Raw genomic sequence first — 20,067 nt, 5'->3', positions numbered from 1 at the left:
AGTTGAATGGCTTATTTTTGATTTGAGCTAAATTGAACCAAAGCACTCTTAAACTTAACCAAAGTCCATCTACACAAACTTGCACCAGTTTAACTAAATAGGTTTAAAATCACATCTGTAGTTAAACTTGTGCAACACAAGACCTCATAGAGTTGTTTGAATTTGTATATTCTTCTGTTAAAATTGGGGTTGTATTTGCCCCCTCCCTAGGCGTAGCTAACACAATGAATAGCCTAAGGAGCTATGATATTTGGATCTTTAAAATATTTCAGTGACCGATTATTTGTGGAGGGAAAGGAGAGAGTCTTCTCTGAGAGTCTTGGGTCTCTAAATTGGGTTTCTCTAACTTGCAAGATAGTATTTGTATACAAGAGGTGTAGGAATACCTCACAACATCATGTATTTATCCATAATATGCTAGTAGCAGCCCAAGCAGAAGAAGCCATTTTATATTGATTAATACTATAGTGTAATCATCTCCTGAAAATATTATTGAGCTGAAGTAGAAATTCTATTTAAAAACCAAACATACACAAAATAATTAAATATCAAAGTCTGGAAATACTAATTTAAAGTTATAGTATCAACTTAAACTCATTCTTTTACCCCAATCCATGATGTTTCGTGCTTGATTTAGACACTGCAAAAGTTTTAATTTAAATGAAAAAGCATTAAAAGAAGTTTTAATATAAAGTTTTATAAAACTTTGACATAGCCTTACCTTGTAGACTTAATTAGTGGTCAGTTCACTATTCTATTAAATGTTAAAACAACATGTAGTAACATGTTTCCTGTGGGAAGCAAAGCAAATCAGTGCATTTGAAATCGTGCTCTGGCATATAAAAATATAAAAGATCTTACATTTTTTTCAAAACTTTTAAATTAAAAATATATTATATGCCTTAGTAACAAGATAACCATCAGTAATTCACATCCAGTAGATAGATAGTATAATATATCCATCTTTTTGTATGTTTTTAAAGATGGACCACGCCCTAATCAGAAGGAGATTTTATCTCTGCGAGCATTCTTACTGATGTTCATTAAACAACTAGTGATGAAGGTAAGGCGACTATAAATGGAGATTCTATTGTCCATGCTGCCTTTCCCATGAAATGTGTAACACTGACTCCATCTCTGCTGTGTACTACTCAGTATATCACCTTAACAGTCTTTAAAGTATGTTGAAATTTTGGTGATTTTTTGTAAGCAAATAAGATACTTGAAACAATACTGAGGGTGATCCTCCCATTTGGCCTGCTAATGTAAGTAGCATGAATTGATAAATATTTGTTTAAACTATTTCTTGTCAAAAGTAGAGCTGTTGGTACGTAGTTAATTTATGAAGTCCCCTCCACCAAGGGGAACATAAGAACTCTCTATTTGATGAGATTCAATCTCCTAAATCTAATCGTGGCAGAACCAGATGCTTCGGAAGAAGCATTAGTGTGGACAGAATAACTAGCTGTAGAAGGCTGTTATCCTTTATGCAGACAAGCCACTAGAAGATAACACCGTTTGCCAGTCAGCTTCACAAATATTTGCCAGACAACAGAGGACTGTTGAAATTCAGGAATCCTAGGTTCAGTTCTAGGTTCTGGAGGGGAACATTCTCTAGTGGTTATAAATCCTTCTGCTCGTATCTCTGTGCTATGCTCTCCCCTGAGCCAGAGGTTCTCTGTCTGTTTCTCTTCACTTTCCACCACACTTGTCACCTCTCTACATTTGAATCATACTTTGTCTTTCTCCTCCATGCTCCTTCCGTACCAGAGGAGAAGTACTGAGAGCCAAGGAGGCAGACTCCCTGCTCTCAATTCTGGTCCCCTGGAGCCGGGAGGACCAATTGCAGCAAAAGTCCTGCTCAGCCCCTTAGCTGGAGCATGCTAATAGCAGATGAAACCTCTGCGTGGTTTAGCCACTAAATTCTAAAGAGCCTTTACTGAGCATTTGCAAGCTGCTTTTTTTTCCTCCGCCAGTAGCTTATAAGTAGGTCAAATTTAGGCAGATTTTTTTTCAGGGTCAGAAAAAAGTACTGATGCCAGGGTGACGCCCTGCCAGATGTCTAGACTCTGTTCCAAAACATTAAGATACAAGTGCATCTCAGTTAAATGGTTGTAAGACTTCTGTTTTAGCATGGGCAAAACAACTTATTTTTCATGGAAACAAGTGAACAGTTTTTGCTGAAACTTAAAAAAACTAAAACAAACAAATGAGGCCTCAGAGAGCTCTAGTAGGGATGACTATAATAAATGTCTAATATTGTTTTTGGATCTTACTAAGCTCTTTGCCTCAATATCTTGTGGAAGTGAATTCTGCAGGTTAATTTTGCATTGTACAAAGAAGTATTTACTACTTTAAATTTGCCTTTTAACTTCATTGGATGTCCGTTTGCTCTGCTATTATGAGGGAGAATAATAAGAAACTCTGTTCTCCTTCTGTGGATCACTTATTGTTTCATATACATCTATTGTCACCTCTTACCCTATTTTTGTATGTTACTTTCCACTTTTGGTGGCAACTTTGTAACTTAGATTCTTCAGTTTTGAATCCTTTAAGGCAGAGAACCTGTTACCTTAGAACAGGCGGGCGGGCAAACTTTTTGGCCTGAGGGCCACATTGGGTTTCCAAAATTGTATGGAGGGCTGGGTAGGGAAGGCTGTGCCTCCCCAAACAGCCAGGTGTGGCCCAGCCCTGCCTCCTGTCTGACCCCCCCCCCCCCCCCCCCCCTCTTTTCCCCCCCCCCCCCCCCCCCGGCCCCCCCCCCCCCCCCCCCCTTCAACTGCCCCCCGGGGACCCCTGCCCCCATTCAACCCCATATTCCCTGCCCTCTGACCGCCCCGACCCCTATTCACAACCCCGCCCCCTGACCACCACCCCGAACTCCCCTGCCCTCTATCCACCCCCCCCCCCCGCTTCTTGCCCCCTTACTGCGCTACCTGGAGCATCGTTGGCTGGTGGTGCTACAGCTGCACCGTCCAGAGCATCAGGACAGGCAGCCGCACGATCCGGCTGGAGCCAGCCATGCCACTGCGCAGCACAGAGCACCGGGTCAGGCTGTGGCTCTGCAGCTGCGCTGCCCGGCAAGAGCTCGCAGCCCCGCTGCCCAGAGCATTGCGCCGGTGGTGCAGTGAGCTGAGGCTGTGGGGGAGGGTCCTGGGGCTAGCCTCCTGGGCCAGGAGCTGAGGCGGCCGGGCAGGAGGGTCCCGCGGACTGTAGTTTACCCACTTCTGCCTTAGAAGCTGTCATGGCACCTTAGATAAAGATAAATCTATCTTGTGTAGCTGTTCAGCTTTATGTGATACTGTCTTGTATAGTGCTGTTTAATAATTATTTTGTTATGCTTTGAAAGAAAGCTGCTAGATACAATTTAAATTTTATTTTTTGAGGATTATGGAGTGAAAGAAGATGAATTGCAGGCTATCCTCAATTATCTGCTCACAATTCATGAGGTAATTTTTTGTATTGTTTTTTGCTATTCTTGGTAAGTCAAGGAAAATTTATTCACAATTTTTCAAATAAAAATATCCTCTCTTGCCACAAGATGGCTCTGCAGTAAGAAATAACAAATATAGTCCAAACCTAGAGTGCAGTGTGTTGAATTACCAATATCCTGTAGTGATTTAAACACTATATTTAATAGTAGATTGAGGTTCATTAAGGTAGTAAGTCAAAGTAATTTCCTATGCTGTTCAACAACCTGATCTATCAATCAGAAAAACAGATGGCAAGAGTGACTTAAAAAAATCCTTATTTTATGCTACCTAAGTAATATTTTTGGTTTTATTTTTCACCGTTTTTATTCTGCTTCTTAAATAAAACAATACATTGAAAATGTGAATTAAAAATAAGAATGTTAATGAAGTCTAAGAGAAGCTTGTAAACTTAATTGCGAAAGAATATTGGTTACCATTGATATATCTGCATCTTCATATTTTAGCACCAGGAAAAGGCACTTTATGCCAGATGTAACATCAAAGACAAGGAAAATGGGACCATAAATCTAACTGAACTAATCTCTTTAAGGGTGCTTGAAATGGGTAAAATAAGGAATTAATTGAATTCACTTCAAGCAGTACAGATTTATTTTTTCTTTGTGTTTACACCTATATTTATCCTATAGTCTCTACTCTGGTACTGGATTGAGTGTGCTTGGCTGCAGCATGAAATAAGCAATCCAATCCTTCTCCTTTATGCAGAAATGACAATCTGGGTAGCAGCTAAGGACTTATCTATATGGAGACTTAATGCGTGGCAAGCTGGGATGTGAATCTACACTGTGCAAGTTTGCTATGCAGTAGCTGACCGTGTGGACTCTGCTACCATTCACTAAAAGTTCTGTAGTCAAAGCATGTTATGGAACTTCTGTGCATGACAGTAGAGTCCATATGGCCAATTACTGCAAGTTAGTCTGCTGTACATTCACATCCTGGCTTGCTATGCATGAAGTCTCCATGTAGAAAAACCCTGAAAATGAAACGCATCACAGAGCTTTCATTCAAATTTTGTAAATGGAAAGGAGGAGTTAACCTTCCACTCTTCCTCTTATTTTAACCAGATGAGCCTGTGTGGCCTAAACTGAGAGCCAGGGTTGTTGAATCCTTAATGAAGCAATCTTTTTTTCTGTCAAGCGATTAACATAGGTGTTAAAGAAAACAAAGAAAACAAAATGTTCTAAACATGCCATAGGAAAATAGCCCTACCCTCGTCATCATGCTAATCAGCCATGACATCTGTGAGGTCATAATGTTGCCATACCTTAGAAGGGCATAGTCTTTCAGGATATACAAGACCCAAGTGTCTAATGTGTAAAATGAGCAGGACATTTTTGTTGAAAAATTTGTGAAGGTAGCTTTTTATATATCACGAAGAATAAGAAATGGGCACAAAGTTGCATTTTATTTCTTCGTAAGTCACCTTTAAATAAAAGCAATTTACTTGGAACAAATTCGTAAGCTGTGGTTAAATGTATATGCCTCAGACAAACTGCTAAAAAAAACCTTTGCTAGACAGGTAATAAGCCTAAATTATCTACTTTTAGTATTGCCTATGAGTTCTCAAAGTTTTCCATAGTATAGGCCACAACTTTAAAAAAAAATCTCATGAACTGCCACCCTTTGGAAAATTTGCTTTGTTAGTTTTTGTTTTGTTTTGTTTTAATTCACTGAATGGGTGAAGTGTGTGTGTGTGTACTTACATAAATGTGCATGGGAGGGATTGCCGCATAGTTCATTCCCTGTCACACATGCACAAACTTCCCACTATATACAAAACAATGCAACTTCACCACCACTACGCACAGATCAACTAATTCTACCTAATCCATTCTCACTTTTGTTGACCCTTTAATTTCCCTGTACCTTTCCTGTTCCTTAGTACTCTCTCCTGGCTCCTTTGAGCCTGGCCTAGTTATTTGGATTCTGGTCTGACTCCCTGGCCCTGCTCTACAGTTTACAGCTGCTACCTAAAGAACTTCCTTGGCCCAAAACCAAGGCCTGGATCATACTGAATTATTTGCAATGACTTTTAAAATTTACAGTAATGTTCTAATCTAGCAATTTAGCTACTTAATTTTTAAATTCAAATTCTGTGATTTATTTTTTAATAGGATGACAATCTAATGGATGTCTTGCAGTTGCTTGTTGCTCTGACATCAGAGCATCCCAGTTCTATGATTCCTGCTTTTGATCAGAGGAATGGATTACGGTAAGTTAAATTTAATGCGTAGGCAAAAGAGAACAATATTTTGGCGATACTGCTATTCACTGGAATTCCCACGCCACTTTGAGTCATTTCAGTCCTAGTAATATAGCTGTAAACTCCTTTTGGGTGATTTTTTGTGTCCAGTTGTTCTCTTGGACAGAGTTCACATTGGTTTTATTACTTAGGAATTGTTAATGCCTCCAAGCTGTCAGTCATGCTCTGACAAGTAGTAGTCAGTTTGAGTTAGTCTATACTCCTATGTTAATCATCATCCATTAACATCTAGCCTGAAACCTCCCTTTCCACGTCAATTCATTGAGAATTTAGTAATGGGACAATTGCAGCTAAACTAGCTAACAGATTTCTTCTGATCCTTGTTAGCTTTTTCACTACTGAAAAGTTTTTTTTTTTTCTTTTTCCCCCTTTTCTTCCCCCACCCTATGGTGTGTAACCTACTGTTGGCAACTTCTGTCTACCTGTAGGCCATGCTCAATATGTTGAGAAATGCTGTTTCATGGTATGCTGAGTGGATAGTAGTAGTTGAGGAAAGGAGCTATGACATGCTATTTCTAGTAAAGCCCAGTAGAAGAATTGTTGTTAGGAAAATGGCATTAAATTACGGTTTTGATTTTATTTTGTGCTCTCAATGGGTGGCCTGATAACTGAACTTTTCTAATTTAAAATGAATCCTGTGTGGATATCAGGGGAAAGTGTGAGCATACAACCAAATATAAGAACTGTTCCTAGAAGGGTACTTACTGCAGTAATTCACTTGTTATATAAAGGTGTATTCTCAATTCATACCTTTTGTTGCAACTACTGATTAATTCTGGGTTTTACTTTTTCCCCCCCAGTTCCCCTATGTCAAGAATCATGCAGTCATGTTCATAATTGTTTCCACCCTCTTCTCAGTGCTAGTTATTTCATCTGTTTTGTTCAGCTTTGACTTCATTTGTATGGTAATATTATGTTTTGGGAAACGAATAAAAGCTCTAAATAATAAAGTATTTGAATGCCATGTCAGGTCTCTAACGTATTGTATTTGTTTTTACTTCAACTGGCAATAAACTTTTTTCTTTTTATTAAGTAGCATAGGGGCAGCTCAGTATGAATAGTGAGTCGACTGTGAGAAATCTTTGTTTTTCTGTCTCATTTGTTATATTCCTTACTCCTGTACTGTCTCCAGCCATTTAACTGGCTGATTATATGTCTAGTGCATTTGATCTGAAAATTTAAAAAGCTGAGTTAAATGATACTTTCTCTCCATGTTTAAAATAAAATTAATTTTTTTCCTCACACAGGCTGTATAAATATTTGGGTGTCTTTTCTTAAAATTAAAAAATAACATATATTAGCTCAGAAATAACCTATATGGAAGTTTAATATTTTCCATGATACTGGATAGTCCTGATGGTGTCTTGTAAGCTGGCATCTTGTAAGGATAGAGAAAATTGGGCTGTGTTATCTTCCTCCATCTTTTGTACTCTGCTGATGATATCCCACCTGCCTAGCTAGTTACATTCACAGCTGCTTCACCCAGGTTAAAATCATTTTTTGTGTTGCTTGGATTTGAATCGCTGCTGACTCTTTACCCTCTGATTCTGGTACTGAAGAGAAGGGGAGACTTTTTTCTTTTGTTTGGGTGTGTTGGGGGCAGCTGAGGTTATGGAATAAATTTATTGGGAGGGTTTGGGTGTGTAAACAAAACAGTCTACTTTGTTCTGTTCTTAAAAGTATCAACAGCCAGGTATTTATATGTTAAGTAATATTGTCCTTTTCATTAGTTTTGATACTAGTAGAAATGCTTATGAATTTATCCCTTAAAGTTCTAAAAATGTATTTTCATAAAAAGAGGCACACGGCCCAAAATGTTCACTGTACAGACTGGGGGACTTTATCATCTGCATTCTCATAATCAATATAATTTCATGGAACATTAAGGAATTACATAATCCATAAAAACTATTAAGAGCTTCTCTCATCTGGACAGAAGCCAAGTGTGGTTGATACAAATTCAGGAGATCTAGTGAATACCAAAGACAACCAAACTAAAATCACATCGGTTGTAAGTACGTCACGATGGTGATGATGACATTGGAGCAATCTTATATTGATATTAAGTGTACAATCGAGAACAGAATTTATCCTCTCAGGACACAATTTTAATTTATTTATTGTAGTATAGTAGTGTCCAGAGGGCATGGCCACCAGACCAGTCGTCATCAGCTGGCAGAGTGTCTATACTTAACACTTTCTGCTATGAGACTGCTTTCAGTTGCTTATAACATTGCTAAGTTTTAATTATATGGGCTACAGTTTTTTATGTCAGGTGTCTGCCTCAGGCTGAATTGTTTTATTTGGAAAGATTTAGCCATTTCTGAGAAGGTGGCAGGAGCCGCATGCCTACTGATGAGGATAAAAAGAAATAATTAATATATACCTATCCCTTGAGCCCCCATCCTTATTGTGCACTGAGTGAGGTATAGGTCCTGTAGGGAAAAATAGTAAGTGACCATCTAAAGATCATGGTTGCATGGGCAATCTTAATTCTGGCGTTTTCTAGTTCCGGCATTTATTTCTTTGGTATATTTTCGTATAGGAGTTTTTGGTATGTTACTCTCTGTGTGACCTAAAAATTAGACATTGCTTATTCCTTTCTTAATTATTTAAAGAAGTGCTCAGTGTGTCAATTTGTATCTCATATGAAGGATGCAGCATATTGCCCTTTAGCAACATACTGGGGCATTGATTGAGTGCTAGCTGAGATGGAAATGTGAGTGTTGCTTGTTTTCCAGTAAAAATTTTGAATGAGAAGTTCAAATATAGATATATGCTCTGGAGTAAAACTTGGAAATTTTGCACATAGATTACTCATCAGTATATTTGCATGTTGTCACTTTTAATTATGTGAGATTCTAACAACAATGGACTGTTCAGTGCTAACCATCCTTTTTTCTCCATTGAGCAGGTATTGTAAGGTTAGGATGAGCAGACGTCCCGTTTTTAAAGGGACAGTCCTGTATTTTAGTCCTCCCGCAGGTGTTCTGACTTTTTCTAAAAAATGGGCAAATTGTCCCATAGTTTCTGCCCCCCCCCCCCCCCAATCAGTACTGGCTGCTGCTAGCCATATGCTGGCGTGAACCCTGCTTGGCTGGATCCCTGCTCGTCAGCCGCCTGCCCACCAGTGATGAGGGACAGGGGTCTAGTGGTTGACGATGAGGGTGGATGTGCAAGGCTCATGGCGGGGTGTAGATGCAGCATGTGGGGCTGGCTGCTCCCCCTGCTGGTCCCTCAGCAAGCCCCACATGCTGTGTGCTGTGAGCTGCGGTGGCTGGTGAGGGTGGGCAGGCGCCAGGCAGTGGCCGGCTACATGTCAGCTCTGCTGCCCACCCATTGGCCCTTTATGTTCTCCCCCTCTCACTGTCCTCTCCCTACTTTGCCCCTTCGCTCCCACAGCCCTGCTGCTCTTTTATATGCCCCCCAGCAGGGTGCATCCCACTCCCAGCGCTGTTCAGAGAACCAGCCCCCTGGTCAGAGTGCTCAGCTCACCAACAGCCTAGCTGGCAGGCTCCTTCCTTCCCCCACTGCCTCTGGCTGGGCTGGCACCCCGGGAAAGCCCAAGACCCTCCGGCCCAGGGCGCTGGCCAGGAGGAGCCAAGCTCTGCATGTGCCAAAGCCCTGGCATGGGGAAACCTCTCTGCCCCTCAGCTAAACTCCGGAGTGTTGGGGTGAGGGAGGGAAAGCAATTTCCAGCCTGTTCACACCCCAAACCTGCAGGCTCCACAGCAGCCCCAAGGGCAGGGGCTTAGCACCCTCTTCACCTGCCCCCCCCCCGCCCCTGTGTCCTGACCCCAGGGGCGCAGGGCTGCTTTGTCCCCTAGGAACCCTCCCCTGCTGAGTCATCTCTCTGGCCAGGTTTGCTGAAGTTCCTGCAGTCAGGTTCCCTGGGCCCTGATGCATAATTATTCTTAGGGCTTAACCCCTTCCTGCCCGTTCTGTAGTCATGGCACAGGGGGCAGCTGGGTTATGTCAGTGGCCAGCAGCAGCCTGGGGGTATTTGCTGCCTTTCGACAGTGTGCGGGCAGGAAGGGACAAGCTGCTTCCAGCCGGGATGGGGTGGGGAAGATGAAGCAAAGACATGGGCTAGGTCATCCTATAGCCCCCCCTCCCCCCAGCATCTGGAAGCAGCTCCCATCCCTTCCCTCCTGCACAGCGCCAAAAGGCTGCTGCTTGCCACATTCTGGTGTGAACCCTGGCAGAAATCTGGGGAGGGGGTGCGTGCCCCCTCCCCTCCCACATATTGCCATGGGAAGTTGCGGCACCAGGTATCAGAAGAGGCGGGTCCGTCCCAGGGGCCCAGCCAGGCATGGATGGCAGAGAGCACTGGACAGGAAGGGTCGGGTCAGTTGATCCACCCCCCTGTGTGAGAGGGGTAGGGGTGTGTGTGTGTGTCACTTCTGGCTGCGTGTGTGTGTATGGGGGGGGGGGGAGGAAGGGGTGTGTGCCACCCCTCCCCCCCCTCACACACAGCCAGAAGTGACACACACACTTCTCCCTGTGTGAACCCTAAAGCCTTAAAGATAAGAAGGTAAATAAAAATAATCCAGCTACAGTGTTTCTTCTTAACAGGGGCTCAGTCAACTTGATGTTAATTTGAATGTTTGTACTACATAGTTCTGATTGATTGCTGTAGTACTCACTTGAATAAGAGTAATTTTACCAGGTGTCCCATATTCAGCATAGGAAAATATGGTCACCCAACGTAAGGTACAATGCATGTTCCAGAGCTAATAGGGATTTCCTTATGTTAAGTACCAGTATGATCTGAAGAAAGATCAATGACAGAGGAATAATACCTTCTGTCTTCCAGAAAGAAGGGGGAGTATATGTGCATATGCAATTTTGTATGTAAGACAGCTTTGCTAAGATTCTAATGTGTTCTTTCATTAACTGTGTTTTTTTTATTAAATAATCTAAGGAAACTGGTATAAGTGTAATGAAAAGAATGCCAGCTGACATTGTTTTTTTGCCATCCTTCTGAAAGCTGTCATAAAGGACTAGCAAGGGATACAAATGTCAAATACGAATACTGTTAGTAAATGTCCACCCAATTATGAAACTTAAGCTTTTTGCAGCTATTCTGTAGCTAGCTGTCTTGACGGTACAACAAACATAATTTGTTTGCTTTTCTGTACTGTAGCCTGAGTGAGATATCAGCTAAAGACAGATTTGAGTACTGAAATTACAATGACCTTTTCACAGATACTGTTTTCATATCAATTGACACTTTTAGGGACTCTGAAAGAATTTGGATTTCAAAATTCCCAAATATAGCTTTAAAATTTTAGTACAAAGTACTACATAATTTAGGAAAATGTCATACCATATTTGTAAAGCTTATCAATATCTGTCACTTTAATTTGAACCAAGGTACAAACTTGTTTGCAGTGTGCTTCAGTTAATTTGTCAGTGTGGAAACTCTCTCTTAGTTGCTATTTCAGGCAATCTTGGTGTTTTGTTTGTTTTCATTCAGGGTTGTCTACAAACTTCTAGCATCAAAAAGTGAAGGGATCAGGGTACAAGCTCTAAAAGTGATGGGCTACTTCTTAAAACATCTAGCACCTAAGTAAGTACTGGTTTAAATCTGAAGAAAAGGTACTGTTTCTGTATATGTTATACATATTTAAAGTGTTCTGTTGGCATGCATCCAGAATACACACTTCAGCCCATAGTAGGTACTGTTTTCTTCAGTGTCATTCAATTTGTTTTTTATAATCCGTTCCCTATCTAGTGGAATTACTCACAATTGTGTCATAGCATCATAAAAGGCTCTCCCATCAAGCTTGCCTAGTGATTTGTGACATGTCAGTTTATAGTAGGATGACTAGACAGCAAGTGTGAAAAATCGGGACAGGGAGTGGGGGGGTAATAGGAGCCTATATAAGAAAAAGACCCAAAAATCGGGGCTGTCCCTATAAAATCAGGACATCTGGTCACCCTAGTTTATAGGTTTATATTTTTAACACAACCTGCTTGCATAGTTCCAACTAAATATATAGTAACAATTAGAATAGCGAGATTAGCAACAAATATTACCAACTCTGGACTCAATTTAAGGTATCTTAAGTGTCTTATTTTATCTTTATTTTAAAATTGGCAAAAACATTAATGTGAGTATTTGCAACCCAGCACTTTTGCTATATGCATAACAAAGTACCTCTGACCGGTTATGTGATTTAAAACTTTAAGTTGATGTTGCCAGAGCTCAGATCCAAAACACATCGGTATTTAGGATTTTTTGTTGGGCATACAGCAGAAACATTTCTGTAAATATTCACTTTGATGTTCTTGCCAACTTTATAGTGAAGATGAATAAAGTAAGAGATTCTTAAGCCACCTAAACTGGGTTGGTAACTCTAGTTTTATCTTTAAAATTAATCCATCCTAATTTATTTTTGCTGCTCCCCTTTTCTTATGCCTCAGCCACCCAGAACACAGATATATAGCCAACTGGTCTCTGTTAACCTACAGACATCTGTCTGTAATTAGGACATCCACCTTGAGAAGTGGCAAGGAGAATGAACTTTACATAGGTCTTTCAATTTTTGTCTTGAAACACTGGCCCTCAGCATTTAGTGTTGATCTTGGAAGTTCTATAGTTGTCCAATTGCAGCAGAAAGTGCAACACTAGTTTCCACCAATTTATTTAAAGAGTGGACTTTGCTGCAACTGTAGTTAACATAATTACCAGCTAATGCTCATGGTCAAATAATCTTTGTGAGCTGAATCGAGAGGGTTATGCTCTTCCCTATATCATTTTCAAGGGTCCCGCAAGGTCTGGGTCCAGCTTTTTGGGCTGGCGGTAGAATGTTGGCACACAATGTGTAAGTGGCCCCTGTCACAGGCTGTGTCAACATTGCAGTCAGAGGTGTGACTGCAGCATGTGTAGACATACCTGCCCTAGCTTTGGTCTTGCTAGTTTAAATGTCAGTAATAGTGAGAGCACAGCAGCACAGGCTGGATACCCAGGACTCTGGGCATGTATTTGAGTGGCTGATGTGTGCTGCTGTGGCTTCAGTGCGATTGTTTGCGCTAGCTAGCTTGGATAGGTCTGCATGTGCTGCAGCCACAGTTCTGATTGCAGTGTAGAAATACCCAGAGGCTCAGAGACTGAACCATCCAGTAGTCATGCTTTCAGCAGGCCCCAATGGGCGGCTTGATTGTTACCTTTGGCAGATGAGGGTTCCTGTGTCCCAACTTCCCCAGAACCGAGAGGCTACAAAATAAAATGCTGAAACACTTTCACCAATTTAGCACTGCTCTGGTGTACACATACCTAACAAGTTAGAGTAGATAATTTACTTTATCTGCCTTTCTGTGTTATTTTAGGAGAAAAGCTGAAGTCATGCTTGGACATGGATTATTCTCTTTGCTGGCTGAAAGGCTGATGCTTCATACAGGCTTAATCACCATGACCACGTACAATGTCCTGTTTGAGGTAGTAATAGACTGTAGTTAGAATCCAATCTTCCTAATTACTTAGAAGATATTATAAAATTGCTTGCATATTTGTGCTGATATTTTCCAGATGACGCTAGAAACTTAGCTATGGATGCAGTAAAGTTTTCTGAAGCTTACTACTTTGGAAGTTCTGCTTAATTTACTTATAGAAGTAGCTTATTGTGAATCATTTTAAAATAACTGTTAAATTAAATAATTGAAGTACATACTTTTAATCTGAGAGCTTCATTCCACTTGATATCATGGCTTAAGGTTGTTGTAACTTTGATTAAATTTAGGGGAACTCTTCCACTATAATTAAAATACCAATTGTGTGTCTCAGAAAATGCGAAAATTGGTGTTAAAAATAAGATTGATTCAATTACTAAAACCTATGACAAGGAAACTTCAGTACAATTTTAGCACTAAGATGATATGATGGGTATTGTAGAAAACCTTATGATAAGCAAGGGGATCAACCATACTCCAGCAAGCTTTTTAGTGAAGATTAAATAGCTGTTCTTACACTGTTACTTCCTCCTTCCCCCAGATTCTTATTGAACAAATTTGCACTCAAGTAATACATAAACAGCATCCTGACCCAGATTCAACAGTGAAGATACAAAATCCTCGTAAGCATTATATATCTTTTAAATTACATCACTGTTAAGCTAAAAATGTTTGTAATTAAAAAAAACAAAACAAAAAAACAGCTTATTAATTATGTTCAGCAGTCTGAATTGTGGTCTGTTAGTTTTACAGAATCATTCATGCAAGAGGGGAGATAATGCATGTTTAGTTGGAGTTAATTGGGAAACATGCCTGTCCCCTGCTTTTTGAAAGATGTTTTGTGTCTAAATGTATACGTAATTTAGTACTGACCCTTTTTTTTATGTGGTGGTGATGGTATAAGATGTTTTTTCAAGATTTTTATGCCCAGAGTATTTTAATTTAATACATTTTCAGGTTTCAGTGCAATTCTGATTGTGTTATTTAGTGATGTCAGACTAAATTACATGACGTATGGAAATAACATTCATCTTAAATTATGTTCAGTGCAGAAACTCCAGATTTGGAGTGCAAGAAATGTATCTTCTTACTATATTGTTTAGGGTAACTTTCTGTGTAGGAAGAAAATCCTGATTTGAGACTTTAGATTTCTTAAGAACTCTCATGAAGGACAAATTTCTGTTCTTGAGATATGTGTTTGTGATATATAATGAAGTTATGGTATTCCATTATTCATGGATAAGTTTAAATTTTCACTTTTAAAGTTGCATTGTGATTTAATATATAGTATAAAGATGGTGATATCTTTATCTTCAGAGTCTGGGGAAGGAAAATAAAGTTGGAGGAAAATGACCTGTGTTTAGGGGACATTGACTACATCTTCCAGGAAGCTTACAATGTAGGGAGTGAGAATTAATGGTGTCATCTTGGTGGGATAGAGATGGGTTGAGTTGTCTGTTTCTAAATCCCATATACTCAGTTCATTCAAGTTGACAGAGTCCCTGTTAGATTAACACAGACTTCCTAGAACTGTTACCTAGGAGTCTCAGGCATGTAAGGAATGGTAACTTTTTCCTGAACGCACTCATGAGGTCAGTGCTTATATTTTATTAAATAGGGAAAAGGTTTTGAAACTTTAATTTAGAAGCTGAATTGAAACTGTGAAAGTGACTAGAAATAAATTCTGACCTATTTTGTCTGTTTTCAAAGTTCATTCAGTTTTTTCTTAAAGTAATAAAAACAGTGGTTTTCTTACCAACCCCACTTCCCAAAAATCAGAATGTGTGTCTGTGTTCTGCCCTCCCCCAAAAAGTACTGTACAAACCAATGTGTGTATATAGGGGGTGAAAAATTCACCAGAGACCATTTTTTTCAAACTTTCATTGTTTTTACAACTGAAACTATTTTTAAGATTGAAAATAAACCCTTAACATTCTATTGATTCAGTATAATTGATATTCAAAGAGAGAAACTTAGAGTACACCTGGCTTTCATGTTTATTTTATAACATGATTCATCAGCTGGTATTTTCCTAGTCTTCCAGAGAACATATTTCTTAAAGATCGTCAGTAAATACCAATATTTCCTTTTAAACCAGTCATTAGTAGGCATTAGATTATTAAACCCTAATCATCATTAATTCCAACATTTTAGATAATGGCCTAACTCCACTCCCACTGTGAACTAGACCAACACTGAATGCATTTGTAAACAGTGGTGCCGGCAGCCGTGTGCACAGTGCATATCATTGGCAGGGGCAAAAGGGGCAGTTTGCTCCAGGGCCCCCAAACTGAGTGGCACACAACCCCACATGCCAGCTTGCAATGCTACTCTCTGAAATTTGGCCTGTGCACCCCTGCAATCATGATGGAGGGTAAGTTGGGCCAAATATGGGTGGCTAAATTAAATTTGTGTGTACCATGTGAAAAATTTCTGGGAGTGCCCCTGTCTGAAAATCCCACTGAAGAGGAATAGTCATGGAAGTCTTTGGAAGAAGGAAGCAATATATTTCTTCTTTACTTAGATGCATCTTTGACCCTGGCGGAGATGCTTTTCTTTCTTTGTATAAACAAATATATTTTTACAAGTTAGTTTTTCATAAAGTGACTGTTACCAAAATGTTTCCTGTTAGTGAATGTAGTTTAATAAGCTCCAATACTTGATGTGCTTTATTTCTAGTTTTTAAAATGTACTTGTGAACTGTTTTACAGAGGTATTGAAAGTAATTGCGACCCTACTACGTAACTCTCCCCAGTGCCCGGAAGCTCTGGAGGTTCGTCGAGCTTTTCTCTCAGACATGATTAAACTTTTTAATAACAGCAGAGAAAATAGGAGGTAAGAGGGCTCATCATGTGCATACAAAGACCGTATGTAACTAACAATGTCTTACAAATCTGTCCTCTGTTCGGACTAAGCTAAAATAGTTTCATTAGGCTACCATGTCTAGGCCATGTTATTTAACAAATGTTGTATTCTATTAAGCTTATACATGTAATGCTAGAGAAGCTTGCATGCAGTAGTGTTTTCACATATTCTAAATTCATCACCGGCTATATGTGGTCTCAAAGTTTAATGATCTTTGTATGTTTTAATATGCTTGTCCATTTTGAGATGTGATTTAGCAGAAGGGGTATGTGTTTTGCAGGAGCTTGTTGCAGTGCTCAGTGTGGCAGGAGTGGATGCTTTCTCTTTGCTATTTCAACCCCAAGAACTCTGAAGAGCAGAAGATAACTGAAATGGTGTATGCCATTTTTAGAATCTTGCTTTATCATGCAGTCAAATATGAGTGGGGTGGCTGGCGAGTTTGGGTGGATACACTGTCAATCACACATTCAAAGGTGAGTGTTTCTTGGAAAAATATTCTGGAAATTGCAATAATTTTTTTTTGTACTCTCTAATGAAATTTGGAGCCTTTAAGTACTGGGTCAAATAAAAAAGTCTTCTAGTAGAAATAAGCTATTTTAATAAGTAGAAATTTGGTGGCTTGAATAGTCTATAATAGCATATACTTCAAGTTCAGTATATGGCTTGTCACATTTGAAAATTGAATGATTTTTATTGTCAGAATACTTTAATCACAAAATTCTTTCTGTTGCTTATGGCATGATGGTGTTCACTTGTAGTGAAAATGGCATTTAAACATTTCCTAGGGCCGGTTAATCAGCGTTTCAGTGGTGTTTTAGTGCTGGATTTCTGTGCATTAATAACAGAATGAAGTTTTTTAACACAAGGTGGCGCACCTTATCTATTCATAGACAAAAAATACCTTTTAGTAACATCAAAAGGCAGTGAAACAAATCCATGAAATTAAGGAAATCCGAGTAGAGGCTAACATTCCATCTGTAAAGCCATGAAGGGAGACAGGAAGGTAAGGAGGCTGAAGGAGAATCCCAATTTTCCGAATACAGATGCCAGCCTTCCTTCTTTCATGGCTTTTGTTGGCTTGTTACAACCTGAGCAACACTGCAAAACGCATTTTATTAGTAACTCTTCTTTTCAAATTGAGCTATAGAACTAGAAAAAGCCACCACTTCATTTCTCTTTCCCTGCACCAAGAAAAGAAAAAAGTCTAACATAAAAAGCTGTGGAACTTGTGTTCTGGATTTTCAGACAGGTAAATTATAAATTACATACTTTTAAAAGTGTGTGTCTTACCCACGTATAGAGGGCATACAAAACTGCACATCTTAATCCCACGTTACTGTCCTTACATGGATTAACTTCCTCTCAGAAAGTGTCAATCTATTTAGACCACAACAGCACTATTGGTTTATCTTGTAGATCACTGATTATTGATCCAATAAACAGCTCAATAATCTATTGTGTGTGGTTATGTGCGAGAGAGAAGAATAAAAGTCCATATACTAAAAATGCTTACCAATGTTTAGTCAATGAACATTTCATGACATTATAGGTGCAAAGGATCTGGGGCCAGATATTAATCCATGCCAAAATGTGGCTCCAGTGACATAGTGATGCATTAATCCTTTGCTATGCCAGCTCAATATCAAACCTGAAACATTCCCATCAGCATAGCGGTGTGTAGGTGGAGTGGGCTGCAATCTGTGACCAGGGTAAAGGCCACTGAAGTTTTGTTACAAGTTACCATAATTTTAAGCAGCTCTGAGGCTGCTCTAAATTTCTGGGAATTGAACCAGCCATTGGCTGCCCCCAGGATCGGGGTAAGCAGAAATGTGGCATAAAGCCACCCCTTTGCCTGAAGTTTGCCCATGCAGCTTTGGCATACCTGAGGAGTATGCCCCTAGTTTCTAAACAATACCTGTAAAAATTAACTCATGGTTGTTTTGAAGTTTTTGTTTGTGAGATGTGTGTGGAGAAAGAAGCAGTATGCAATGAGAACTAATGGTTGGTAAAGTTAAACATAAAATACAGTGTTAAAATCCAAACACTGAAATGGATTTGTGGTCACTAATATATATTATTTCATACCTATAACTCAAAATGACTAACCCAGCTGTTCCAGAATATGTAGAGAAAACCCAAATGTTTGTAGGAGACCTTATAGGGGCTAAATATTCAAAAAGAAATTCTGGATGAGTTATAAAATTTCTGAAAACAAGAACTTGATGATGCAAATACTGCTACATTCTTAAAATGGATTTGGTTCTAGTTATCTGAAAGGGCCTTAGTTAAGAACATAAGAATGGCCTACTGGGTCAAACCAAAGGTTCATCTAGTCCAGTATCCTGTCTTCTGACAGTGGCCAATGCCAAGTGCCCCTGAGAGAATGAATAGAAAAGGTAATCATCAAGTGATCCATCCCCTGTCGCACATTCAGTTTCTGGCAAACAGAGGTTAGGGACACCATTCCTGCCCAGCCTGTCTAATACCATTGATGGACCCATCCTCCATGAACTTATCTAGTTCTTTTTTGAACCCTATTATAATCTTGGCCTTCACAACATCCTCTGGCAAGGAGTTCCATAGGTTGACTGTGCGTTGTGTGAAAAAATACTTCCTTCTGTTTGTTTTTCAACCTGCTGCCTATTAATTTCATTTGGTGACCCTTAGTTCTTGTGTTGTGAGAAGGAATAAATAACATTTCCTTATTTACTTTCTCCACACCAGTCATGATTTTATAGACTTCTATCATATCCACCTTAGTAGTCTCTTTTCCAAGCTGAAAAGTCCCAGTCTTATTAATCTCTCCTCATTTGGTAGCCATTCCATACCCCTAATCATTTTTGTTGCCTTTTTCTGAACCTTTTCCAATTCTAATGTATCTTTTTTGAGATGGGGCAACCACATGTGCAGGCAGTATTAAAGATGTGAAAGTACCATGGATTTATATAGAGGCAATATGATATTTTCTATCTTACTATCTAACCCTATCTTAATGATGCCAACATTCTGTTTGCTTTTTTGACTGCTGCTGCACATTGAGTGGATGTTTTCAGAGAACTATCCACAATGACTCCAAGATCTCTTTCTTGAGTGGTAACAGCTAATTCAGACCCCATCATTTTATATGTATAGTTGGGATAATGTTTTCCAATGTACATTACTTCGCATTTATTAATGTTGAATTTCGTCTGCCATTTTGTTGTCCAGTCACCCAGTTTTGTGAGATCCTTTTGTAGTCTTCTCAGTCTGCTTGGGACTTAACTATCTTGAGTAGTTTTGTATCCACTACAAATTTTGCCACCTCCCTATTTACCTCTTTTTCCAGATGATTTGTGAATATGTTGAATAGGACCATGCGATACCATACCAAATGGGATCTGAGGTGCTTGAGCCTCCACCCCACCCTCCTGTTGCCCAGTTCCAACATGAAGCAGGCTAGCAGCCAGGAAATTCCTATTGAGGGGTCCTCAGCTGTGGAATAGACTTCTAGCTTCACTTTTCCAAAGCCCAAATCTGTTGTGTTAAGTGTCCAACGTTTGTTCCCCTGGGTTTTTTTGCATTTCAGGGGAGGTCAGTGGTGGGGGTGAAGAGAGATGAGCGGGTGAATAAGTGGGGTGGGTTGCAGAATGTGTTCTGGGTTTGAAACCGTTAAACCAGATCTGGAATAGTTCAGTCTGTTGAATACTGGTCCTAAAAAGTTGTCTTCATAGTCTCCTGCTGCAAGAATTAAGATTTTTTTTTAAATAAGTAGGACTGTTAAAACCTTATTCTGATTAATCATTTATTAATTATTTCAGATTAAATTACCTTTTGGTAAAGGTAATGGTTACATTTTACACTGCAACTAGTGATATAAGGATAGAGATGATGACATGTGTGGGGTGTGTGTGCCTTAAACATTGATATTAATATTCAATTGGTTATGAATTCTTAAAATTGTTTTTCCTAATTAACTTACATTTTGGATACTCTAGTATACACTTATTTTAAAAA

The 20,067-nt window shown here is 39.5% G+C and overlaps 1 protein-coding gene across 1 annotated transcript in view; it reads left to right on the top strand.

The window, feature by feature from the left end:
* Positions 1-20,067, top strand: part of LRBA (LPS responsive beige-like anchor protein) — a 567,906-nt gene that overhangs the window by 87,079 nt on the left and 460,760 nt on the right. Inside the window, exons 15-22 of the mRNA XM_034771513.1 lie at positions 984-1,063; positions 3,387-3,449; positions 5,606-5,703; positions 11,234-11,326; positions 13,090-13,198; positions 13,751-13,832; positions 15,921-16,044; positions 16,355-16,547. Of these exons, the coding sequence (XP_034627404.1) occupies positions 984-1,063; positions 3,387-3,449; positions 5,606-5,703; positions 11,234-11,326; positions 13,090-13,198; positions 13,751-13,832; positions 15,921-16,044; positions 16,355-16,547 (842 nt within the window). The remainder of the gene's footprint in view (positions 1-983; positions 1,064-3,386; positions 3,450-5,605; positions 5,704-11,233; positions 11,327-13,089; positions 13,199-13,750; positions 13,833-15,920; positions 16,045-16,354; positions 16,548-20,067) is intronic.

Source organism: Trachemys scripta, chromosome 5 (genome assembly GCF_013100865.1).
Source record: "Trachemys scripta elegans isolate TJP31775 chromosome 5, CAS_Tse_1.0, whole genome shotgun sequence".
NCBI lineage: Eukaryota > Metazoa > Chordata > Testudines > Emydidae > Trachemys > Trachemys scripta.
Note: the sequence above shows the minus strand (reverse complement) of the source record. Positions and strands in the feature narration are given on the sequence as shown.